The sequence below is a fragment of the Artemia franciscana genome, chromosome 18, assembly GCF_032884065.1.
Source record: "Artemia franciscana chromosome 18, ASM3288406v1, whole genome shotgun sequence".
Lineage (NCBI taxonomy): Eukaryota > Metazoa > Arthropoda > Branchiopoda > Anostraca > Artemiidae > Artemia > Artemia franciscana.
Genome location: NC_088880.1, coordinates 18,828,121 through 18,855,117, shown reverse-complemented (window position 1 = coordinate 18,855,117; position 26,997 = coordinate 18,828,121). Strand labels below are relative to the sequence as shown.

The 26,997-nt window shown below is 35.7% G+C and overlaps 1 protein-coding gene across 2 annotated transcripts in view; it reads right to left on the bottom strand.

Annotated features, from left to right (window-relative positions):
* LOC136038707 (kinetochore-associated protein 1-like) overlaps positions 1 to 26,997 on the bottom strand; it is a 284,373-nt gene that overhangs the window by 84,254 nt on the left and 173,122 nt on the right. For both annotated transcript variants that reach the window (XM_065722029.1, XM_065722028.1), the window contains exons 21-26: positions 21,163 to 21,257; positions 17,465 to 17,617; positions 13,948 to 14,120; positions 12,987 to 13,144; positions 5,717 to 5,994; positions 1,986 to 2,122 (exon numbers count right to left, since the gene is read on the bottom strand). In XM_065722029.1, the coding sequence (XP_065578101.1) occupies positions 1,986 to 2,122; positions 5,717 to 5,994; positions 12,987 to 13,144; positions 13,948 to 14,120; positions 17,465 to 17,617; positions 21,163 to 21,257 (994 nt within the window). The remainder of the gene's footprint in view (positions 1 to 1,985; positions 2,123 to 5,716; positions 5,995 to 12,986; positions 13,145 to 13,947; positions 14,121 to 17,464; positions 17,618 to 21,162; positions 21,258 to 26,997) is intronic.

Below are 26,997 nucleotides of genomic sequence, written 5' to 3'. Positions count from 1 at the left end.
ACCGCATTTGAGCTTAATAAGAAGCTACAGATGAGTTTTTTTTTGCTGTGTTTTTCTACACAACAATCACAGTTTCATTAATCAAATCATAACAGTACATATGACGGTAATAGCATTGCCAAAATTAGTGCATTAAAAGGCTGGAGCAATTCCATAGACCTAGTTCCTGACGATTCCTGAAGCAGGTACATTTCTTTCAAAATATTGCAGGAAAAACTGTCTGCTTCCCAACTTGAGGTAAAAGATAAAGTTTCTGACCAAAGCTTTTCCGCCGAAGTAAATACAATTCAATATAACCAAAATAATAGCATATCATTACTTTCAATATGTTAATAGTATTGTAATACCTTTTAAAGAGTCCAAGAAAACATATTTCACGCAAAAATATGGTGTATACGATATGATGCAATAAATCCCTGAGATCACAGTCACAAGCACTAGTTTCACGAAGACACTTCTTGCAATGAAAGTATGCTTAAAAAACAACAACAAAAAACAAACTTAGATATGTCCAGGAGAAGGCCCAGAAATTCTAACACTATAGTTTGACCAAGTGATAACTCTGGGACGAAGAAACTTCACATGGAAGAGATACCATTTCAAGAAACATCATCCGAGGGCACAAACTGCGGCCTAATTTTTTCAGATGAGGAGACTGGATTAAATGGATTAAGACTGGATTAATATCTATTTAAACAATCAGATTGAATGTTTGCATATTTGACCTAAAATTCCAAAAAAGAAGCTTGACAATATGTGACTTGAAAACTTGGTCATAAAGAATATAACATAAGTGTAACATAGTCTCAAGTTCACGGACTTTTTGACTCCCAATGGAAAACGGAGCATAAATATTTATATATATATATATTTTTTTAGGAAACTCCACATTGAAGAAGACGAAAAACAGATGAGTCAAAACTCAAGGTAGCCCCCCCCCCCCCCGCTAAAAAAAAATCAATATCATCTAGTAGCCTTTGATTCATTTTATACCCCTATTAAAGCACCAAAAATTGACTTCTACTCAGTTCCCTAGATTCTTTGGTTAAAAACACCTCTCCAAATCTGTTTCTTCTTTATTGATAGGGGGCAAAATGTGTGTTAATTAACATGATCCTTTGATTAGGTCCTTATTTAGATTTGAAACAATTACTTGAACTACCAAGGGTAGAACAAAATTGAACAATGGAATAATGAAGTTAATTCATCCACGTTCAAATCTACAATAAGTTAAGGTTAGTCTATAAACCCTTCAATCCTTTTACAGATATGTTCAATCCTTGAGTATCTTTTGGCATGCATTTAAATAGCGAGCCTGAAAATTGCAGAAGACACAGTTATGGACATGGAACATCCGTAATTGTAATTTCATGGATGATATGACATTTGTAAGTTAAGACTATCCTAGTATTATCATCTCTTCCGACCTCTAGCCTACTGCAAATCCATCAAAGCTTGGAAAAAATCAAAGCAGCCAAAGTGGTACACAGACTTATTTCATCCTGTATTGTTTAAAACCTCTGTTCTGCTAACTTTTATAGATGAACCCGACAATTTTGCAAAATTTAGAGTAATTAGGGTTTACAAATAGTGAGAACATACCCGGTTCCCCTAAACCACTCTTTCACGATAAACCTACTAAGTTGGTTCGTATCACATTGTTTATGTATCACATTGACGGAACGTGGTAACGTTCATAGCCTATTCCCAAAGGCTTATACCGAAAACAATCTTAATCAATGTAGTCTTGAATACACAATTTTTTAACCTAATTCGGGTGTTTTTGCTGACGATACGTTCCAATCGGAGTGGAAATGACTTGTGTGTTTGCTTCTTTACCTACTCCACCTTCCCTACAACATTTAAATATATCCCTGACGAATTAAAATTTATAACTGCTAATCATACATATTCAAAAAAAAAAAAAACAAGAATTTTAAAAAGTATAACGATTAAAAGGCGAATTAAAAGAACAAAGATAATACCTGATTCGGACATAGTTGGTCAGGAATCGGAGAAGTTTTAATGCCTGCTCTGTCCTACTGGGCTGGTCCAACAGATCTTTCCGCTCATACAGAACTTCCAAGATAAACTTCAAAACTTCATAGTTATAGTCACTAACCTGTAAAATATTAAATTAAACGGATATTTTCAGCTTTGTCGAGAATTTGTAAATTTGAGAAAATAAATTTCAAGACTCACACAGGTAAAAAACCTTTGATTAAGACCGATTATATTCTATACTATAAAGAAGAAAAGGGCAGCAACGAGAATTTTTGTAATTGACTACGAAGCTTGATTCAGGGTCATTTACAGAAAGAGCGTAACTCAGAAAAGCGCCAAAAAAAAAACACACACACACACATGAAGCGTACGCGTAAAACAACTTTTCTTTCACTAAACACAAATTAAACAAAAAAAATTCTCCCATTCAATGCCTTTACCACAGTTTTTTTCTTTATTTATAACAATAATTCTTTATATTTCAATTTACCACAAATCCTCTGTTATAAACGAGCTCCCTATTTCGAACAATTGCCTGGAATATTTCCCTGACGCAAATGTAGTGTCGAGGGAAAAGCTATAGAAGTAGACTTCTAAATTATTTGAGTCAGATAGCTTGTAATCAAAGGATTGACAACAATATCCTTAATGTTGGTTATTGTTTTATTTTTATTTTATTGTAGAAATAAAATAATACCCCCCCATAAAAAAAACTACGAATGTCATTGCCATGGATGTGGTGTCGCAAATGATCTAAATAAGCTGGTTTTACATAAGTTTAGTAGCATTTATGGTAAAATTCTAGTTAATTGACTTCTTGCTATCTCAGCAAGGGTTTAGGTTAGGAAAATGAAACTTCCAGGGATGAGTCTACAGGCTAAAGTATGTCCTGGGAAGGTATTTTAAAGTACCCACCTCCACTCCTCTTCCCTCTAGAGGGCCCTGAAATTTGCCTCCATCAAAGGTCTATACCTATTGAAATTTTGAAAAACAACATTTTACATTAATTTTCAGTTACTAGTTGCTTTTTCTCTGCCTTTAGTTTTGAAAATGCAATTCCTGTTATTTGAGTGGAATTTTGAGCCATATCAATGTTTTTTTTTTTCAAAATTTAGGAAATGTAGTTGCATATCTTAAAAACCTTATAAAATGGAATTGAGTAAAGTTATGAAGCTGAAAACAATTTTGTTGTACTTCAATTAAGCAGAAGATCTATTTTGCAAGGTTTCACTTTTATAACACACACATTTTTAAAGGTCATCAAAGGTCAAGGCCCTCAAGAGGGAGAAGGAGTAGAGGTAGTTGCTTCAAAATACCTTCCCAGGACATACTTTTAGTCTGTAGATTCATCCCTGAAAGTTTCACTTTCCTAACCTAAACCCTTTCTGAGATAGCAAGAAGTCAATTAACTAGAATTTTACCGCATTTATAAATATTTTGGAGGTATTAAATTTATCTGGAAGTGGAAAAATAACATGCAGATTTGTCAAAAATAGCGTCAGACAGATAATCCAATTGTGTGAGAGGCAAATCTGGCCTTAACCCCCCCCCCCTTTATTAGGATTGTATAAATAATGTTCGTTCAATTGTTAATAGATATGTCTATCAATTATCCGTCTATGCGTCATTCCTAAGGCAGAAGAACTAAGGTAGATAGCCATAGAGCTAAGATAGTCATAGAAGTTTTCCAAGTGTTTGGTTAAATGGCATGAGTAAACGGCGGGAGTAAGTATGCCTTTCTTATTATACCAACACTTTTTATGTCGAGAAAAAATACTATTAACACAGGAGCTAAAGTATATATGTATATATAATACTAAGGCAATACTAATGGAAATGGCAATAACAGGGGCAAAAAATCCTTGTTGTTGTTGAAAGATACTCTAAGTAGATTTAGCACCAGCACGGCAAGTAGCCTCTGTACTAAAAGTTTAGCTAAATTTTTAAATAATTGTCCAATATTGATGTAATTCTGTCGTGTGCAGTGACTTATACCAAATGATACTAATTATTTGAAAGATACTCAAAGTAGATTTAGCACCAGCATGGCGAGTAGCTTCTGTACTAAGATTTAAGCTAAATTTTCAAATTTAGTCCAATGTGTATGTAGTTTTATCATGTATAGTTGCGACATCTATTCTGTCATTAGGTACTGACTAATAACCAATATGAATAATTAGGACTTTATAACTAAATAAACAATCATTAGATATTTCTACCCAGTTCTCAATATAGTTCGAGCAGTTTTCGTATGACTCAATACTGGACATTCGGAATGTTTGCTATTAGAGTAACTCTGGGATAAACTCATTTATTCTACCTAATCGACAAGAGCTCTTTATGATTCTGAGCCGTCACCCAATAGATGAATGCTTTCAAGAGGAGGTCAGTGAGGTCCTTCGACAGTCTTAAACAGATTCTCGATCCCTCTAAAATTTCCCTCCCTGATGAGCAAAGCATAACCAACTAGAGATGGGGTTTCTTTCAGGGGGCTAACTATACTCTATTACATTTAGCTGGCACTGAAATTAAATAAATCTAGTAGCCACATACTGAACCATTTTTATAGCCCTTTAAAAAAGTAACAAATTATTTTTACTTCCATATGAGTTGTAATTTCAATTCGACAATGAAAAAAAAGAAATATTGAGTTTAATTATTGTTTCTAAAGACCATGAAATGGTCACTGAAAGGTGTGAAAATATTAGTGAACATCACTGGGAGTTTGAATTACAATACGGCAAATAATTTGATTATATCAATCCAAGATTATTAAAATTCATAAAAATTTGAACTTCTACCTAAAAAACTTAAATTTAAACACTGTAATGCCATCTACAAGCCCAATACAATACTATGTGCTTAAAATACTCACTTCTGTTACTCTTTCATATTAGAAAAGAGTGTATCATATTAAGTATCAAGGTAAAGTTTTCCTCATATATATTTCAAATAACAAATATACATATTACTTCGGTGACATTAAATTATTTTAAATTAGCAAACATGCACATAAGCATTAGACAGCAGAAGGAATATCATTGATTACTGTATGGAATGTATATTGCAATTCAACCAACTTTACTATTGTTATTGCCAGAGGGATTTAAGAAATAGAGAGGCAAATAAACAGTTCTCCAGTATATACAACACATTTAGTACAGGTTGGTTGAGATTTCTCTCGCTGATAGCAAATTCATTTCGCTCCACGCAAGTTAGACATTTGACACTGGAGCAGAAATGCTGCAGAGAAAAGATTTTGTCGCAGCTCTGAACAACTTCGCTGTAATGTAGCAGATAACTAAAAGTAAGGTCTAGAGCGTCTAGAGAAACTAAAAGGTCTAAAAGTTTGGACGTTACAATGTGTCTGACGTAGTGATTCATGAGACTCAGCCACTAATAAGAGTGAGGGTAATTTCCAGAAGGCTTCAAGGGTACCTATGACTTGTACACTAACTATTTGTAAGATCAGGTGTATTTCTGGTTTTCCAATATCTAATATTTTCCGGATTGAACTACTAACCTGAAGATGTGTTCCTGAGATCTGAGGCCAAAAAGTTCGTCAGTTTTCCGGAATTTCTAAAAAAAAATCCCAAAAAAGTTTAAAGTATCTCTCTTGTGTATATTGGATGCTAATAATTTTTGTGCTTAGGGAAAGTATCTTTGGGTTCTTTTATTAACTGGATTTTAATAAGCGCATATAGTAATTTACCTTGTTCAGATCTTCGGTTAGAACACAGACTAGACTGTGTTCAGACGGCAGATATCTTAGAATTTTCATCAGCGATTTTTCAAGTGGGGGCCACTGTTCGTTCACTTCTTCTATCGTGCATGGTCGGAATGTGGTGAGGGTCTTGCTGAGATGTTGAAGCAGAAGTTCAGAAACGTCCAAATTAAATGCAGTGCGGAATTCATCGAGGAGCCGCAATTCACCTCTAGTGGCCAAACTTTGAACTATAGTTTCGGTCTCCCTTGCTCTTAAACCATTCGCTAGAATTAAATAACCTTATTTCCTTATCTAATATTCATAGCTTTATGGATTGTAAAATGCATCACTTTTAAGAAAGTTAATCAATATTTAAAGTTAAACAGTTAATATCAAGGAGTTTTTTTCACACAATAGAGGCTATTAATATTTATCGATTTTGGTTAATTAAGAATTTTAGTGATGAAAAATAATAAGAAAAATTAGTCCGGCATATTTGTTATGAGTGCTCCACGACTCCAAAGCAATTAAATATTTGTTAATGAAGTTCCGACTAGAATAAGCGATTACAATTTTCTCTGCCGAACAATAATCTTCAAACAAAATTTTGCCATCATTAACTATGCCCATACCAGAAATCATTGTAGGAATTGTATATTTTTGGTGGATAATTCTCACTTATGAAAAAATGTGCTTTCCTCCCTGTTTTAAGGTTTGTTGATCAACCGCTTCAGCAAAACCGAATTTACCACAGCAGGTGATATATTTGCCTACCGAAAAAGAGCCTGCCAAATATAGAAATTGCTTGTAAAGCAATTTGTAAAACAGCAATTTGTACAAGCAATTTGCTTGTAAAGCAATCTCTGGTCATTTTTAATGATCACTGGGTGAGACGAAACAAATAAAAATTTCCAATATTTCGTGGACCCTCGTCTATTCTTCCCTTTGTATCACGAGAGAAGAGACAAAGATAGTCTTAACGCTTCATATAAATTCCGTATATAATCGAATTATGCAATCTCTTTCCTTTAAATTAAAATGTGGCGTTACTTTAACTCTAATAGCCTTTGTTATGGCTGGAAATCAAAATGAGCTTTATTGATTTTCCAACTAACTAGCCAGTTATACGCAAACCCACTTATTTGGAATTTGCTCGTCAAAAAGCAGCTTCAGTAGTGTATTTAGCCTTTTGAGGCTAAAAACTTAATTTCATTGTTTTGACTCTATCGTTTATGTCTATAAAACAATAGCTATTAGTACAGATTTTGACTCTAACATTTATATCTTTAAAATAGTAGCTATTAGCACAGATTTTGACTCTATCGTTTATATCTATAAAACAGTAGCTATTAGTACAGAATTTAAAATTCAAAGGTGCTCCCTTGAAAATGCTACAAGGGCACATTAGGGCCTTCGGGGCCATGTTCCTACAGTAGGAACAATTTATGGGGGGATAACCACCTAGATTTTGAAAAAATACCTTTTTTGGGGTATTTCTTCAAAAAATACCTTATTATATTTTCACTAAAAAGCAAAAAGATCCCCCCCAATATATATTGAAAATATATTCCCCCATACCTAAATCAGGGGCGAACCAGGATTTTTTAGGGGGTGTGCATAACAGGTTGCTCCGATAAACTTGCGAACAAAGAAATACTATATTAGTTGTTTTAATTCCCTGAGGAGGGGGATTACTCCTCCCAGCTGTATGATCGAAAAGTTGTATAATTAAGAATGAATAATAAACCGAAATTCGAACGATGGAAGGGAAAAGTGGTCCCAGCCCCAAATTTACCACTACGTTAGGTGGGGGGCACCCCCTGGATCCGCCCCTGTCCTAGATCGACACTACTGATCCCCTGTTCTCCATAGTGATTTCCATAATTTTCGATACAGCTTTATTACAGCTCCTCCCAGCTGCACGATCATAAAGGTGTATAATAAACAATGAATAATAAAACAAAATTCAAACGATGGGAGGAAAAAGTGGTCCCAGCCCCAAATTTACTGCTACTTTAGGTGGAGGGGTGCCCCATGGATCCGCCCCTGTCCTAAATCGACACTACAGATACCCTATTCTCAATAGTGATTTCCATAATTTTCGATACAGCTTTATTGAACTAAGAGTGTCGATTGGATTTGAACGATTTCAAAGCAAAATTGAAAGACAGACAGTGCTTTTTAAACTCCCTTTCTTGTGGAGTGCGATAGTAGTGCTTCCACTTTTGATGAAAAAAGGGAAAGCATATGCGTTTCGAAAGGTAACGCAAATTACAGCTGAGAATTATCGTTGAGATAATTTTACAACCTATGCCTGGTTACAACCTATTAAACTGGTATCGGCAGTCTCTATCCGGATAAGCTTGCACAGTATTGTTGGTAATCCCATTCGTGTCTGTCACGGTGTTAGGCCCACAAGATATGCCACTAGGTTTTTGTAAGTACACGACACAATTGGTAAAACAAAAGAGCCTTGATTCTTTACTTTATCTGGTTTCATAAAACATTTGAGGACCATCCTCATCACTGTTCTAAGCCAGGATACACGTTTATTTTATTTGAAATAAATTGTAAAAAGCACAGTTATGCTTTTTTTAAGGGACTTGGTCATGAAATGAAAGGCTTTGCTGGCTTTTCCCTGGTAAATTTACCAGCAAAGGTATCTTAACTAATTTCAGAGAGAAATGAAATCAGGTGTAACCAAAAATTGAGGACATCGGGTACTGCAGTTTACAAAGAAAGCCATCTTGTGTTGAGTATCTGCAGTTATCTGGAACCTTTAGAACCATCAAGTTCTTAAGTTAATGATAATTTGCTAATCGTTTAGCATCTGGTACTGGGACAGCTTTTAAGTCCATTTTTCTGGAATAGATAATAAGCTTTTAAGAGAGATTGGCACTAATCCCGCTCATTCCCTAGCCAGGGTCATGGGCTGCTTTGCAACTTGGAAGGGATATATAAAGTGTTTCCTGTTATTTCTTATTTCTTTCATATAATTTGTCTTTTCTTGAATGTTTTCCAATCTGTAGGATGCAATGCCCCCGACGACAACATAGCTATGAAAAATGTCCCAAAAAGAGAAACTGTCTTTAAAATCGTACTCTACCAGTATAAGGGGACTGACAAAGCCCTGGAAAACATTCAAGAAAAGACAAATTATATGAAAGAAATAAGAAATAACAGGAAACACTTTATATTTTGTGGTGTTTGGAGGAGGAGAAAGGTGAACACGGACCAAATAGTCTCCTTGGGCCAATCCCAACAGTAAAATTAGTGTGTTTTTTAAAGCATCCCATAACTCATCCTTTGGGACACCTCAGAGAGATATTGAGGTATGTACATGGATAATGGGGAATATAAGTCTTCGTTGCTGGTAAGCCTGTGGCTTTAAACGCTATCAAGAACTTCATTATGGTAAGGGAAGACGGAGGAGTCATTAGACAGTCGCAAGGAGTATCTTGAGGGCCTTGCTGGTGATTGCTGCACCCATATAGTGGAACTGAGGTCTCTTAGCAAAGAATGACTTGCGATACTTGATGAAAAAGATGCGGCAAAGTCTCTTGTTGAAGCGCTAAACAGTGCTACAGACACTGATGCTCGTCTGAAGACCCCCGTTTATTGTGGTATTATAAGACATATTCCCGTTGAGGTTTCACCGAACGATCTATGTTCAATGATTAAGAACTGCATGAAAGCTGAGAGAATTCAACAAACTCGCTCATACAAGCTTGTCTTTGAAGGTAAGGACGGTTTACAAGTAGCAATGAACAACCCTATAACTCTGGGCTATGAGCGCTTCCGAATAGATATGTATCGGTATTTGCCGAGGTGTTTTCAGTGCCAAGGGTACGGTCACGCTGCTAAGGACTGTGAAAACGCTATTCGCTGTTTCCATTGCAGTGGCAATCATGCGAACAATTAAGATAAATCCTGCAATGCTGCACTGAAGTGTCCTCTCTGAAAGCAGACAGACTGTCCGTGCTACAGTGTTAATTGTCCCGTAGCCAGAAAGCTCATGATGAAGCCATGACAAACTCTGAGCTAAAAGTGTCTTCATGGAATCTGAATGGTGGTGTGGTCAATAAACTCCCACTGACTGAAAGCCTGACGTCTTGCAACGACGTTTTGTGTCTACAAGAACATTTCCTTTTAGCCGACTCGCTTTCCCTGTTAAAAGTGAATAACAAAGCTCATCCTTTCGCGGTGCCAGCTAAGAATTCGGACAGAGGACGACCTTCCAGCGGACTGTCGATACTAATCAGTTTCTCACCTTTCGGCATCAGCATTTGCCAAGAACGAGTGTTTCCTTGGCATAAAAGTTGCAAATTTGATAGTATATTGCTGCTACTTACTAACTGATTACAAGAACTTGGCTTCCGAAGAAAATTTCTCCCGTGCAACAATAAAGCTCGCTAAATCTTTGCAGCAGTGTGCCTATGCATCTCAACGTGTTATCCTCGCCGGGAACATGAGCTGTGACCTCTTAGTGCCAGATCACTCAAGATCTCAAACACTTCTGTCTGCTCTATCCAATCTGTATGTTATCCCAAATGACCATTCATATACGTATATCCAAAGCTTCCGAGCAACGAGTTTCCTTGATTTCATGATCTGCTCGAACGACATGACTGAGAATGGCTCAAGCCATGTTGACTTTAGAATATCGGTATCGGATCATTTACCAATCTCCAACTCGCTTGTTATTGATAGTGTTCTCTTTAAAAAGATGAAAAGAAAAGGAAGTGGGAATTCAAATGTGACTGGAAAAAAATAAATACTATTATATACAAAAGAAGGCTTGATGCCACACTTGACAAAATTAAGATACCTTTCCAACTGCTGCAATAATCCTCAGAACCGACCAAATCGGCGAAAAAAAAATATCTAATCAACATTTACTGTAGTAAAATCACACATGCAATGCGTTGTGCTGAGTGTTGTGCCGTTCCTGTCCGTAAAGTTCATCCAGGTTTAGAAATACCCGGCTGGTCAATTAATCCGGCCTTGCAGGAAAGTTGCAAATCTTCAAAGTTTTGGCACCAAATATGAAATGACTATGATCGGCCAAAATCTGGGGCCGTTAATGACATACGGTTATATACAAAAATCGTTTTGCTAAGTGTCTTGCCAATCACAAAGCTGAGGCTATTGACTGCAAGAGCGAATGTCTCACAACTAACCCAAATGAAATTTGGAGATTCGTCGGGGGAAAAAAGTCAAAAGGTGTCAATTCAGAGCTTCCAAGTGAGAGTGACTGGATTAACGATTTCACCAGGAATTATCTCCACCTGATCCAGTGTTAGAAACCCACTATGAATCACTAGTAGTGGATAGTCTAGTTTATACTGAATCAGATACTGGTTTCGTGGTCAAAGCCACTGATATTTACAGTGCTATCATTCACCTTCGAATAAAGTCCTTGCGTGGTTATGATAAATAATGTGGTTTTCATTTATTAAATGCAAGTGATAAGCTGCTACAGTATTTACATTTATTTTACCAAATCATTTTTAATTCTAGTATTGTCCCCAATTCTTTGTGTTGGTACATTGACTCCTGTTCCGAAAAACGATAAAGATAGCCGGCAATGTTGTTCTTATAAACCTAGAACAGTTTCTTCTGTTCTATGTAAATTGCTGGGGTTACTAGTGATTAAAGATGTAAATAAGGCTTTTTCATCTCTAGACAACCAGTTTGGATTTAAGGAAGGCTATAGTCGGGAACACGTGCATTATATACTTGCCAAAGTTCTGATGGATGCAGAGAATAATGGTCAGTTTCTCGCCCTTGCGGCTCATGATGTCTCTCGTACTTTCGATTCTAGTGTACATTCCCATTTGCTGTATGGTGCGCAGCAACGAGGTCTCAATCATTCAGTTGTGTTGTTATCCAAAGATCTGTATGCGAGATTATATGTTGTTGTGAAAGTACCTAATCGTCAAGGTTTCGTATTGTGTAAAGCCGTGATTCGAGTTTGGAAAGGAGTCCACCAGGGTGAGTAACTTCGCGACTATTATAATATATAGTAGCAAATCATAATAATAGTGTGATTGTACCCCAGAAAAAGGCTAGAATTAGCTTTGTTTTTAAAGGTTTGGAACTTTCCATGCTCAATTAAGCTGATGACATTCTAAATTTAAGTAGAACTGCATCGTCTGTGGAGGAGAATTTTTCGGTGCTTAGTATGGAATATTCCGGAATTGGTTTCAATTTTAATGCTCCGAAGAGCGAGGTCTGTCGGTGATATTGGAGGCGTACAGTTAGGAAATCAGAGTGTTCAGTTATCTGGTTGGATTATGTACCTCGGTCTCCCGATAGGGTATAGTGTAAAAATGACAAGGGCTCTCCTCATCTCCCAATTGAATGAGAAACTTAGAAAAGCGTTTGGAGTGATAGTTCACTGTAAACCTTGCTACAGCAGGCGTATTCTCGTCCGTGTCTACAACGCTTTTGCGATGCCTCATGTCCTCACATTGATTCCATTTGGAAATATGTTTACGGCTTCTGATAAAAAAGACTATTAGATTCGTACATTTTCGTTTCGCAGAATTTCACTTGTGAATACCCCTATGGGCTAGAAACAAAATGCTAGTGTCAGTCTACGGGTTAACTGAGCCACTAACCGTGGCTGAGCAGTATTGTGGTCGCTATTTTTCTAGGCCTGATAGGATAGACAGCCTCCATCCTGCTATGTGTTAGTAGAAATATTTGAATCTATTCTTTGTAGTATAATTTTATTTGTGAGTGTCTTCTTCTTTCTTTTTTTTTTGTTTTTTTGTCTTCTCATCTACTCCATATTAAACCCTTGTGTGTTTTTTTGGGCAATAAAGATATTGATTGATTAAATGATAAATACAGATAATTAACACAGTAATTAATGGAAATAAATCTGACTTTAGAAAGGCAAATACTGTGAAAAATATAGGCAAAAAAACATAGGCCTATAACCTGCATTACTATAACAGATTAGGCTCAAAGCCCTCTCCCATTGGTGAAATTTGCGGGCGTCAGGGTATGTGGGTAATAACTAATTTTTTTCGACTAATTTTGTTTTGATCTAAAATGGACCCTGGAAATTACTTTTAATGACAAGAGAATAAACTTTAGGTCAACCGAGTCGGTCAGGCATTTTTCAAAAAGATTTTATGGCAACCCTCATCGATAATTTGTATGTTACAATTTGTATTATTAACTGTTTACGCAGAAGCTGCATCTATTATGTTGCAAAAAAGCCCATTAATGACAACTTGAATTCCTACAAAAGCGCTCACTTTACCATTGCATGGAATATCCATTTTTAGAAGCCTGAAAGCCCATTCGGCACATTTCAAATGCTCGACAGAAGTGTTGCTATACTCCGGATCACTGCAAAATTCTGAAAATTTGGTCGCAATATGGGCCACAGATCTTAATCTCAAAGGGTCGTTCTGGTACCTGCAAAAAACACACAAAAGATATATCATAAAGACTAAAGGATAGAGTTTAACATAGATGAATTAAATGAGGAATAAAAACAAAAGATAAGACCAGAGAGTTCAGAGGGATTTTTAGGAGTTTATTACAAGGGGTTCGTCCGGGTAGATATGAGGTATCGTGATGTTTTCAGGAATAATTAGTTTAATGTCTTTTCAGTCTATGTTTTTTACTATATTTTTTCATTTGTTTTGTGTATGTCACCATGGCCCAATTGGACTTTTCGTGTGAATAAATCTATCTATCTATCTATACCAGATGATATGATAAGTTTTTTTTTTGTTGTTTTTTTAAGTATGAGAAGGTTAGAACATCCTTCCTCCAAGACTATTAAAAGAGATAGAGTTTAGAATATTCAACATATGTTCTGAACGACGTTTATGGTCGCGTTAGGGCCATCTAATTAGAAGGTCAAAGATGAGATTCCTACGTAGTGTCTGGTCATCTGCTTGTTTCAGAAGACAAATGAAGTCCCATCAAAATTTATCGCGCCATCTCTTCGTTGGTCTTCCATGACTACCTTTACCGTAAAACTATCCCATGATAACAACTTTTGGCATGCACAACTTCCCCGTTCAATGCATATGACTCACCCCCAATTAAGTTGGTTTCGGAGGCGGGTTTCCGACAAACTTATGAGATTCTTAAAAAATAAATACGCAATAATAACTACCCTACAACAGTACGGTGTATTAATGATGTAAATACTCTAAGCAAGTCAAGGTTTAAAACTAATTGAAAAAAAAAGAAAAAAGAAAAATTACCTTTGTAGTGCAACACCCAGCAACTGTCGGTATCTCCTCTGATCCATTAATTTGGAACATCCCAAAGCTAAGTGAAAATCGGGCACTTTGGCCAATAAAATCCTCTGTAATAGCTGTTGGCTGTTAGACTGACATGCTAGCGAATGTTTCTCCCAAAAGGATGCGCAAACATTCTGAAAAAGATCATATTTGAAGAAAAGTGCACAAAAACATATGGATATGTGTTTGATTTAGATGAACATTCTCTTAAGCACGAGATTTGTTCCTATACAAGAGAGCCAACTTATGCGGATCATTTCTCACATATAAATGTTTTACAAGGAAAGATGAGGGCCAAGTTGTCCTCCATTTGAATGGTAAAGGCTTCATTTTTTTTTAGATTTCTGACTTATTATATTAATAAAAGAAAGGGAAAGTAAGTTGAAACTATTGGAAAAGCTGCAATAGCTACAGGGAAATCATGAAACAAGTACAAGAATATGGATTTTATCCCATAATTTGTTGACGAATGAGATAGTTTAAAGAGAAATATTTGTTTATTATTATTAGATGTGCGATTGTACAAAAGAAAAGATAGAAAGTTTCTAAAGCTAGAAAGCTACGCCTATGGAGCCTTTTGACCAGGGAGAGGAATCTGGGAGTTATTCCTTTGGTTCCCACCAAATTTTCTACGTCTATTTTCTATTAGCTCCAAAAATAATCTATACTAAACTACTGCTTCAATACTGGTGTTCATCAATACTATAAAATGATAATTTTATTTTTTAAAACAAAGATATAAGCACATACACAGTGGATGTCCAGACCCTGGTCATCAAAAGTGACAAATGTAAAAAAAAAACTGTATGTAGAATGTAAAAATGTGCTGACAAGTTGTCTGAAGTCTCACCTTTTTTTTACGGATTTACCTTTCCCTCAGCTCCTTCAACAAACTGCTGCATATAGGCTGGCATAAATTGTCGTAGATAAAAGAACAACGTTATATAAACTAACCATCAGTGAGAAATGAACACAAGAGCCTTCTAGAATCAGCAGAAGCTTCTATCCGTAGACCAAGGGAGGCACTGGCAACTTTTTTTTAGGCGAAGATAAACTTTATCATTCAAGTCGAAAGAATCAATAAAATGAATCTATATATGAAAACATTTATAGTTCTGGACAGCAAAGAATTATATATAAATATAGAGCCGGAACCCAGTGTTACGAAACATCGAGATATATTCTATAGTTCTTGGAGCCTTTTGCCTACTGGTAAGCCCCTTTCCTCAGAAATTCTGAGGTTTTATGATATTTGTTGAGCTATTTCAACTACTCGGAATAAAGATGCGGTGTTTAACAGTAGAATCGGACATTTAGCATAACAACTTCCAGATTAGAGTCAAATCAGGTTGATATACCACGGAACCCAGTCAATAAATGATAACTTTAATAAAAATATTGCCAGGCAGAGACTCAGCTAAATAGACTTGCAAATCTGAATATCCACAGCGATATTTTCTATGACTCAGCAGAAGTCACACTGCTGACTGAATGACAGTCTGTTCCGGACGGAATGAAATCTTTCGGTTACTTCTTCCAGAACCATGTTTCTCGTGTTTTAGACTGATAACTGTCTTCTCCACTGGTATAATTTTTGAATCGTTCTATTGAGTTGTGGATATAGGAGCTCAAAATAATTAAGGACGTGTAGAATTTAAGGGTGTGATTTAAATCAAGATTCCCACTCGTACAGGGGATATTCTCTCCCTTTTTAGAAGATGACGCAGTTTTTTTATTTTAAAAACTTTTTATGGCAGCTTTGAACTTAATAAACTTTAAATATTTGAAATCATATTATTAGTAGGATACTCTTTTACGTGAACTATCCACTGTTTATCAAAATTCCATTTCTTAGATCTGTGGTTTGATCGACAGAGGCTCCCCTGTTCATTACCACGAACGCTTTGATGTCGTTCTCCTGTCCTTGTCATTTTCTCTATCAATTAATAGCAATCAACTGTGTTTCGTTATTGTCTTTTCGCCTTGACGATCCATGACCCACAGACATCAGGCTACTCATTCAGAAATGTGTATATACTTGTAGACGACAGTCGTATATACCATATCAAACCACGCCTTTTAAGGTACCCATTGGTTTTAACGGGTTCTACAGCCTCCCCAAAAAGTCATATTCTGGATCCTTTGGAGCCTCACCAACTGAACATTGGGCCATCAGTTTAAAACGAGCATCCAAATAGAAGAATTATTTCCAACTTTCTAGCCCAAAAGGCTGAGATCTGGTTGAGGGTGATTCTTCGGAAAAAATGAGTTGAGAAATTAACTCACAGAGGACAAAGCTCGTAAACTTTTCTGATGGCTTCATGTTAAGGATAAAATTGAAACTCTACCGCGGGATAGAATAGGCCTTCTACCGCCAAATAAGCAATTCTTTGTTATGGCTAATGTAAAGGTGACCCTCTGAATATAAAACTGGTTCTCCAAGAAGACTCGAGGAAGACCTCCAGGAGAGTCACTTGAAAGGGTGGAAAAGCACAAATAGGGCTTTCATTCATTGAATCGGCTGAAGGGGTTATTGTGACATCAGAAATTTGATTCATAGGCTCGTTATGCAGATCATAGGACATGAGACTCTCAAAGGCAGCCTTCACAGATTGATTATTTGCATGCTATATAATCAACAAAAATTCGATGTGATTCGAGCTTTTTTGCCAATTCTTTATGCCAAACTGCCGAAATACTTTGAAAATGTTGAAAAATACTTATTCTATGTCATATTCTGGATCTCAAAGCTCGACCCACTCATGAAGCTGAGCCAAGAGGCAGTCTGGCCTACACTTTTATTCCATTAGAATCCAAATACTTTATCACTTAGCAGAATATTTGATTCCTAAAACTAGTTTGACTGTTTGCATTGAAAACAGTCTTGCCGGCTTTTGGATCTAAAGTTGGAGAAGCAGCTTTCTAATTTCAATACCCAGGACATTTAAAAAAGAAAATAAATAAAATAACGTAAATGACATGATAATACCACCATGTATACAGGGTTATTTTCTAAAAGTCTTCCCTGTTCAAACAAAAGTCAATAGTAATTATAGAGAAAATAGAGGACAAATTATTGCTGATTTATAATTTTACATTCCCCTTCCCTCCAAGACCAAAAAAACTCTATACTCTACATTCTATACAAAAAGGCACTATATATCATTATTTCATTTATTGGTTTCCAACGGCAACAGAATTAGAAAGCTGCCACCCTAATTTTACATCCAAAGTGCCGAACCGAAGCGTACCAAAGGTCCAATTTAAGTCAGAATTGGAACCTTAAATACAAAGCAGTATTTCAGGATCAGCGTCTAATCAAAGTAAATATCAAAAATTTCTCCCATGTCACTCAATCTGTGCACAATTAGACACAAAGAGGTATTAAGACACAAAGATCACAAAATTATTAAATTTTGTTCCTTCTTTTAATATATGGGTCAATGGAACTTTCTAAAATAATAAGAAAGAAACTTACCTCTGGAACGTAAGATAGGAAAGGCCTACTCTCGGCTGCGATATTTGTAAGCATCAAAAGAGCCAAAACATCTTGTTGATGCCTTGTGAGGGTAGCATGTAAATTCATGGCAGGAGTGCTCAACTGACTCAGAATAGATGCCGCCATAAAATCCTAAAAAAAATAAAAATAAAAAATAGAACATAAATCATATTACTTATTCACATACATAATATTTGTCTATTATTATTATTATTATCTAGCTTGACCTTTGATCAAGCTAAAACCACCTGGCTTCAGAACTGAAACCCATCCAGGCTGGTCGCATCTTTATAAGCAGTCCAATTGGATATTATTTGGCCGTTTAATTCTTTACATTATGTTATCTTTATTATCAACAATTCATTCCCTCAATACTTTTATTAAGTAAGCACTCTCTTCTGAATCTAGAGGAAAATTATTCTCGTTTATAATTTTTTATTTTTCGAGCTTGTCAATCAAGACCCAGTCTAGTCACAGTCATTCTCTTAAATAGTCACTGTAGTTTAGGAGATTTTTTTCTTGAAAATGAGCAATCATGTAAGGTTACAATTTGATTCAATTACATTTTCGTCAAAGATTCGGTGAAAACAACGATTAAGTTCACTGAAAATTAAGCTGTAGCTGGTATTACTGTTGCAAAATGAAATCAAAACACAGTATTTGTGGTCATCAGCACTAGCAACATACCTTACATAGTATCATACTCAGCTGTTTGTACACACTCTGAAACCTGAAGGTGGAATTATTTGAAGCCTGTATTACCCACAACCTTAAAAATCCTTAGGTCTCTATGAAAAAATCCTATTTTGAAATTTATCATCATCATTTTAGCTAAAAGCACAACTGATCTTTTCCATTTTTTTTTTCTTTTGCACAGGTCTACTTCAAGCATAAGTTGAAGCATAAGATATGCAAACAAACGAAAGATCAATTTACAAAAACGTCAGGTGAGAACTTAACATAAAACACCAAGAGTAGTATTCGACTAAATAAAGAACGCCTGAAAACTTACGAGGTGTAGGGGGCTACAAGATAACCGACATTCTAGCTTCAAGTATACGTTATAATGCCACAGGCCAGCAAAAGTGCAAAGAATATCAACTGCAAGAGCAAGATCTTATTGAAGTAAGTCCAATAGATTTGCTTAAACAACAGAAGCTAAGAGCTCATATGGCACTTGTGAGGAGGCCAGAAGAGCCAAGAGCTCATGCGGTATGAGCTCTAACAAAATTTTTAAAATCAATAGATTGATTTAAAAGGAAAATCAGAGGCTTAGTACCGGTCGGGATTTAAAATAAGAGCTCTGAGTCACGATGTCCTTCTAAATACCAAAGTTCATCAAGATCCGATCACCCACTCGTAAGCTATACATATCTCATTTTTTCTAATTTTTCCTCTCCCTTTAGCCCCCCAGATGGTCGAATCAGGGAAAACGACTTTATCAAGTCAATTTGTGCAGCTCCCTGACACGCCTACCAATTTTCGTCGTCCTAGCACGCCCAGAAGAACCAAAATTGCCAAAGCACTGAGCCCCACCCCCTAACTCCCCCAAAGAGAGGCGACCCAGTCCGGTTATGTCAATCACGTATCTACGACATTTGCTTATTCTACCCACCAAACTTCATCCCGATTCCTCCACTCTAAGCGTTTTCCAAGATTTCTGATTCCCCCCTCTAACTCCCCCCAATGTCAACAGATCTGGCCGGGATTTGAAATAAGAGCTCTAAAACATGGGTTCCTTCTAGATATTAAATTTCATTAAGATCCGGTCACCCGTTCTTAAGTTAAAAATAACTCGATTTTTCTAGTTTTTCAAAATTAACACCCCCCAGCTCCTCCGAGGAGAACAGATCCATTCCAATTATGTCAATCACGTATCTGGAACTTGTGCTTATTCTTCCCATCAAGTTTCATTCTGATCTTTCCACTCTAAGCGTTTTCCAAGATTTCTGTTTTCCTCCTCCAACCCCCTATGTCTTTCGGATCCAATTCGAGTTGGAAATAAAGCATCTGAGAAATAAGATCCTTCTATATATCAAGTTTCCGTAAGATCCGATCTATTCGTAAGATAAAAATACCCCAATTTTCACGTTTTCCAGGAATTCCGGTTACCCCCTCCAACTCCACCCAAGTCACAGGATCTGGTTGGAATTTAAAATAAGAGCTCAAAAGCCCAAGATCCTTCTAAATATCAAATTTCATTAAGATCTGATTACCTGTTCATAAGTTACAAATACCTCATTTTTCCTAATTTTTCCGAATTACCCCCCCCCCCCAACTCCACCAAAGAGAGCGGATCCGGTCCGGTTATGTCAGTCACGTATCTTGGAATTGTTTTTATTCTTTCCACCCAGTTTCATCCTGATCACTCCGCTTTAAGTATTTTCTAAGATTTCCGGCCCCCCAACTGCCCCCCCCAAAGACACTGGATTCGGTTGGGATTTAAAATAAGAGATTTGAGTTATGAAGTCTTTCGAAATATGAAGTTTCATGAAGATCCGGTCACACCTTCGTAAGTTAAAATACGTCATTTTTTCTAATTTTTTGCAATTAACCCTCCCCGCAACTCCCCCAAATAGAACGGATTCGTTTATATTATGTTAATAACGTATCTAGGACTTCTGCTTATTTTTACCACCAAGTTTTATCCCGATCCCTCCACTCTAAGCGTTTTCCAAGATTTTAGGTCCCCCCCCAAACTCCCCCCAATGTCACCAGACCCGGTCGGGATTTCAAATAAGAGCCTTGAGACACGATAACCTTCTAAATATCAATTTTCATAGAGATCCGATCACCTGTTCGTAAGTTAAAAATACCTCATTTTTTCGTAGATAACTTCGAAGACCACAGTGCCTTTCCATGACGAAAGTAAAACAGTTCAAAATAGGGTTGAAACCTTTTAATTGACAGTGAACAGGTATAAAATTATTTAACTGGATTAGTTTTACTAATCCAGTTTTACTGCTGATGATGAACACTGTATATGTGTTCGAAATATCCAGTTAAATAATTTTATACCTGTTCACTGTCAATTAAAAGGTTTCATCCCTATTTTGAACTGTTTCACTTTCCTCATTTTTTCTAATTTTTCAGAATTAACCCCCCCCCCCCCCCAACAACCCCAAAGAGAGCGGATCCGTTCCAGTTATGTCAATCACGTATCTAGGACTTGTGCTTACTTTTCCCACCAAGTTTCATCCCGATCCCTCCACCCTAAGCGTTTTCCAAGATTTTAGGTTACCCTCCCCAACTACCCCCCCCCCCCCAATGTCCCTAGATCCATTCGGGATTTAAAATAAGAGCTCTGAGACACAATATCCTTCCAAACATCAAATTTCATTAAGATCTGATCACCCATTTGTAAGTTAAAAATACCTCATTTTTCCGATTCTACCGTCCCCCCACTCCCCCCCCCCCAGATGTTCAAATCGGGGAAACAACAATTTCTAATTTAACCTGGTCTAGTTCCTGATACCCCTGCGTCTATCGTCCTAGCTTACCTGGAAGTGTCTAAAGTAGCAAAACCGGGAAGACAGAGCGACAGAATTTGCGATCGCTATATGTCACTTGGTAGATACCAAGTGCCATAATAAAAAGTATTACTCGAATATTTCTATAAACAGAGCAGAATAGTAACAAATCAAAAAATGAGGAAAGTAAGAAAAAAAAAACAATACCTTTCCCTCTTCTGATTCAGGAGTTTGATTTCCTGAAGATGCATACACGATGCCAAACTTAGACAAACAAGTAAATGGTAATGCTGCCATCTCAACTAAAAAAAAAAGACTGATCAGCTTAGCTCTAAAAAGGCGCTGACCATAGACAATTGGATTAAATTATTATTGAATTGTGATTATTATTATAAGTTAAATTGTTTTAAATAAAATATTCTAGTTTAATATTACTTTATTTATTATTGAATAAACAAAATATTTTATTAAATTATACTTAAATTATTAAATGGGTGGTACAAAAAATTTACTATTAAAATATTATAACTTAAAAATATTAAATTAAATATCAGATTAAATAGTCACTCCTAGGACAATATTTTGTTTTACTAAAATATTCTACTTATTATTAAATAAACACATTATTTTATTAAATTATAATGAAATCATTAAATTAAAGTCACAAAATATTTACTATTAAGATATTATAACCAAAATTATTAAAATAAATTAAATATCAGATTAAATAGTCCCTTCTACATCTGTTCTGCTTCAAATCCGTTATTAGATGAGATTTTAGATCAAATTTTTCGCTTCAAATTGAAAGTGTTAGGCGATAATTTGATAAAACGATATATCGATGTTTTAACTTTCTGTATTTCTTATATCGATTTCGATATCTCCGATCATTTTTTTTTGCTCAAATTAATTAACTCTTCGTTTTGCTAAAGTTCAATAACAAAAACTGTAATTAAAGAGTATTTTGCTCAATTTTTTTTCCAAACGTTGAATAATATAAAAACAAGCTTCGATTACACAAATGCCTACCAAAAAAAAAAAAAAAACTAGATTTGAAATTACACGGCCTTAGCCTCAAGGTAAAGAAAAATAAACTACTGGCTATTTTCGGCTATTAAAAATCAGCAGCATTTCAATGTATTCCCCTGAGAATAGTTTTTGCCTTTGAGTGACTAAACAAAACAGAGCAGGTTTTTTCAACTGAAAGTAACGATCAACATTAAATCGTAAACGAACAGAAATTATTACTTATTACATATTACGGAGGAGGATATCCACACCTCAATGCCTCGCTCTTCACGCTAATGTTATTTAGAATTTTCAAAAAGCTTCTTATCCTAATTTAACGGACCTTATGTTTAACTTGCTGTTCGTAAAGGATTGGGATACAAATTCATACTTTAGCATAAAGTATCAAGTATTTATGAGGATGTGGGCCATTCCCCAAATCCCACCACTGAAAATTCCCCCATTGAAAATTCGCCTCTCCAAAAAATATGTTTATTTCCCAATAACAAATGCTATGCGTAACAACAGGCAATAGGATTTTCTTTTTTGAATTAAATAGAAAAAAACAAGCTTTTTTTTAACAGAAACTAAGGAACAGCACTAAAACTTAAAACGAACACAAATTAATCCGTATATGAAAGGGGTTTTTTCCCTCCTTAACGCCTCGCTCTTTACACTATAGTTTGCGTAAAGTTCAGCGTAAAGGGTGAGGCGTTGAGGAGGGGACAGCCCTTTTATTTACGGAATCATTTCCGTTCGTTCTAAGCTTTAATGTCGTCCTTACTTTCAGTAAAAAAAAAAAAAAACATTTTTTTATTTAATTTCTAAGCGTTTTTCAACTAATGCAGGTTCAAATTCGGCTCGCCGTACATGGAAAATTAAATAAAATTTGTATATTAATTTTTGGAAATTTGTTTCCGATGTGTTTTACGGTAAGAAGAAGTTGATTACATTTATAGCTGAGTGATTAACACATAAACTCTTGGCAAATAACTGCAAGACTAGAACTTTGCGTTACATTATTATTTATAATTGTTTAACTTCACTATTAATGTCACTGTTATTTAAATAGTGATCTGCATAATTATGGAACGAGGCATAGTAGTGATATCGTTGTGGATTTACGTCATGGTACCCGGTCTTCATTCTCAATGAAACACCTGGGTCCAAGTGTATGGAATGAACTGCAAGTGAGCATTAGGGCGGCGGAACACGTACCCCAGTTAAGAAAGAATTTAAAAGATTATTTTTTTGGGGATAAATGTTGAATTTTATTATGGGTGGTAGGGTGATTAGGTGAGGAAGGGTTGATTCAGGAGGTAAGGGTGGGGCTAGGGAGGTAAAGGTGGGCAGGAGGGTAAGGTGGGGTTGGGAGGAATGAAAGGGAGGAGGGAGAGTTGTGTATTAATGAGTAAGAGAGATTGGATTTGTTATTATAGGTAAGTAGATATGTGGACTTTCGCGCGAATACAAACCCTCAGAGGTTTTCCCCAGCGCGAAAGTGTTGTATTTTATTTATTTATTTGTGAATGTTTAAATAAAAACTTGAACTTGAAACTTATAATCGCCTCATAGCCACTTACACAAAGACAAATTAGCACAATAAAAACTTGAACTTGAAACTTATAATCGCCTCATAGCCACTTATACAAAGACAAATTAGCACACTAAAGTAACCCTTCACCCCCTGGAGATGAACAATGCTTTATCACTTAAGTTTATAAGTTAATTTCCGTGATAGAAAAATTTGTAAACAATGAAAATTAATACCTGGACTGAAGGGGTACAAGACGGAATTTCCAATGGTAGCAATTTAGTATATTTGGAAAGAGGTCACCATATATGATCACAATACAGTTTAAAACCCTTTTAGCGATTGACATTTTGCACACAGTGATCAAGTGGCAGCTAAGGTATCAAGAGGGCTTGGTCTGATTCGGCGTATGAGAAATCAGTTACCTCCTTCAGCCCTTTTAACTCTATCATTCTATTGTTATGCCTTATATTTCTTATGGTTGTCTGATATGCACTAGTGGATTTTATACAAGTTTTAAGCGTGTTCAGGTTTTACAAAATAAAGTTATTAGACTATTAGGAAATTATGTCCATGGTGAAAATGATACATCTTAATGTTAGCCAAATTCATGATTATAATTGCTATTTTTGTAATTCATAGTATTAATGGTTTGTCCCCTGAAATTTTTCGTCAAATGTTTACAAAGATTTCTTAGTACCATAGTTATGAGACTAGAAATATGAATGATTTGGTATATGAGTGTCGCAGCTCTCAGAGGGCAAGTTTTAGTCCCAGGTTTGCTGGACCAGTAGTATGGAATTCTTTACCAATGAACATAGGGTTATCAGAAAATGTTAGCCAATTTAAGAATAAACTGAAGAACCACCTTCTGGGAAGAGATTAAGTAAATAATTTAAATGGGATAACTTATTGTCTTGTTTTTTAAGTAGGATTTTTTCTTATTCTTCTCTCTCTCTCTTTCTCTCTCTCTCTCTCTCTCTCTCTCTCTCTCTCTCTCTCTCTCTCTCTCTCTCTCTCTCTCTCTCTCTCTCTCTCTCTCTCTCTCTCTCTCTCTCTCTCTCTCTCTCTCTCTCTCTCTCTCTCTCTCTCTCTCTCTCTCTCTCTCTCTCTCTCTCTCTCTCTCTCTCTCTCTCTCTCTCTCTCTCTCTCTCTCTCTCTCTCTCTCTCTCTCTCTCTCTCTCTCTCTCTCTCTCTCTCTCTCTCTCTCTTCTTCTTTATTTTCCTTTTGTTTTCTTTTTCCACTTTTTTGTCTCATTCCGTTTCATTTCTTTTTTGTTAATGCGGTCGGTATTGCTGTTCATTGAATGTTTATCAGCCACCACTAACAAGTCTTTGACTTTCTAAAGTCGCTGATGTGGCTCTTTTGCATAATTTAACTGAATTAAGCTTTTTTTAAACTGAAAATAAGGAGCAACATTAAAACTTAAAACGAACAGAAATTACTTCGTATATGAAAGGTGTTGCTTCCTCATCAACGCCCCGCTCTTCACTCTAAAGTTTGGCTCTTTCTCTCAACTCTACTTTTTAAAATAGTAAAAAACATTAGCGAAAAGAGCGGGACGTTGATGAGGAAGCAGCCCCTTTCATATACGAAGTAATTTCTGTTCGTTTTGAGTTTTAATGTCGCTCCTTACTTTCACTTAAAACTTGTTTTTTTATATTTAATTTCTGAACGTTTTTGAGTCAATGTATGTTTTGATTTTGGCTCTCCGCAGAGGAATAATTAAAACCAAATTTGCATTTTTTTTTTTTGGCTAAATGGCTTTCTAATAGTTTTGATCGAATGATTTTAAGGAAAAAAGGAGTGGGGGAGGAAGCCTAGTTGCCTTCCGATTTTTGACATAAAAAGGAAACTAGAACTTTTAATTTTTTGCGAAAGTTTTTATTAGTAAAAGATATACGTAACTTATAAATTAGCTTACGTAACGAACTTTTGTGTTCTCATGTTTTTATTACATATATGAGGGGGTTCACCCCCTCGTCAGTACCTCGTTCTTTACACTAAAGCTTAAATTTTGTCCCAATTCATTAAGAATGGCCCCTGAATCACAAAAGCCGTAGAATAAATAGTTGAAATTACTAAAAATACTTTAGCGTAAAGAGCGAAGCATTAGGAGGAGGTTAGCCCCTCATATGCGTAATAAGTTCTGTTCGTTTTAAGTTTTAATGCTGCTGCTTACTTCCAGTTGAACAAAAAAACTTTTTCATATTTATTTTTTCATTTTTTTTTTAATAATGCTAGAAAGTCCTGCACTCCCTTCATGGAAATTTTCTTCCCTATGACAAATTCCTCGTTGGAAAGTTTCCCAAACATATCCCCCAGCATATCCCCTTCTTCTTAACTCCTCCCCCAACCAAAAAAAAACCTGAAAACGTCAGTACACTTCCAATAACCATTACTATATTTAAGCACTGGTCTAAGTTTGTAACTTGTAGCCCCTCCCACGGAGACTGTGGGGAGTAAGTGGTCCTCAAAGACATAGTTATAAGGTTTTTCGACTACGCTGAGTAAAATGGCTATCAGAATTTTGATCCGGTGACTTTGGGAAAATAATTAGCGTGGAAGGGGCCTAGGTGCCCTCCAATTTTTTTGGTCACTTAATAAGGGCACTAGAACTTTTCATTTCCGTTAGAATGAGCCCTCTCGCAACATTTTAGGACCACTGGATCGATAAGATCACCCCTGGAAAAAAAAAAAACAAAACAAATAAACACGCATCCGTGATCTGTCTTCTGGCAAAAAATACAAAATTCCACATTTTTGTAGATAGGAGCTTAAAACTTCTACAATAGGGTTCTCTGATACGCTGAATCTGATGGTGTGATTTTCGTTAAGATTCTTTGACTTTTAAGGATTGTTTGTTTCCCCCTATTTTCTAAAATAAGGCAAATTTTCTCAGGCTCGTAACTTTTGATGGTAAGACTAAACTTGATGAAACTTATATATGTAAAATCAGCATTAAAATACGATTCTTTTGATGCAGCTATTGGTATCAAATTCCATTTCTTAGAGCTTTGGTTACTATTGAGCCGGGTCACTCCTTACTACAGTTCGTTACCACGAACTGTTTGATTGATAATAAGTATAATAGAAGTGTCTCTCTAGAAAAAAAAGAAAAAAAAAGAAAAAAGAAAAAAAATACAACGGTAGTAATGAGCATGTATGGAAAGAACATTAAGAGGTGAATCGAGCAGTATTGTTTTTTTTTTTTTTTTTTTTTTTTTTTTTTTTTTTTTTTTTTTTTTTTTTTTTTTTTTTTTTTTTTTTTTTTTTTTTTTTTTTTGCTAGCAAATTTATAGAAACATCCTCGGGTTTGCCAAGACCACTAGTACTCTGTTTCAAATTCTAATCAGTATTAAAGACGAGTATCGAATTATTGGTCAAAATTACTGCAATTATGTATGCTAAAATGTGTAAATTTGAAAAATTAAATTTTGAAAAATGTATTTATAAAAGTAAAGAGCAAATCTAAGATTTAAAACAAACAGAAAGACGC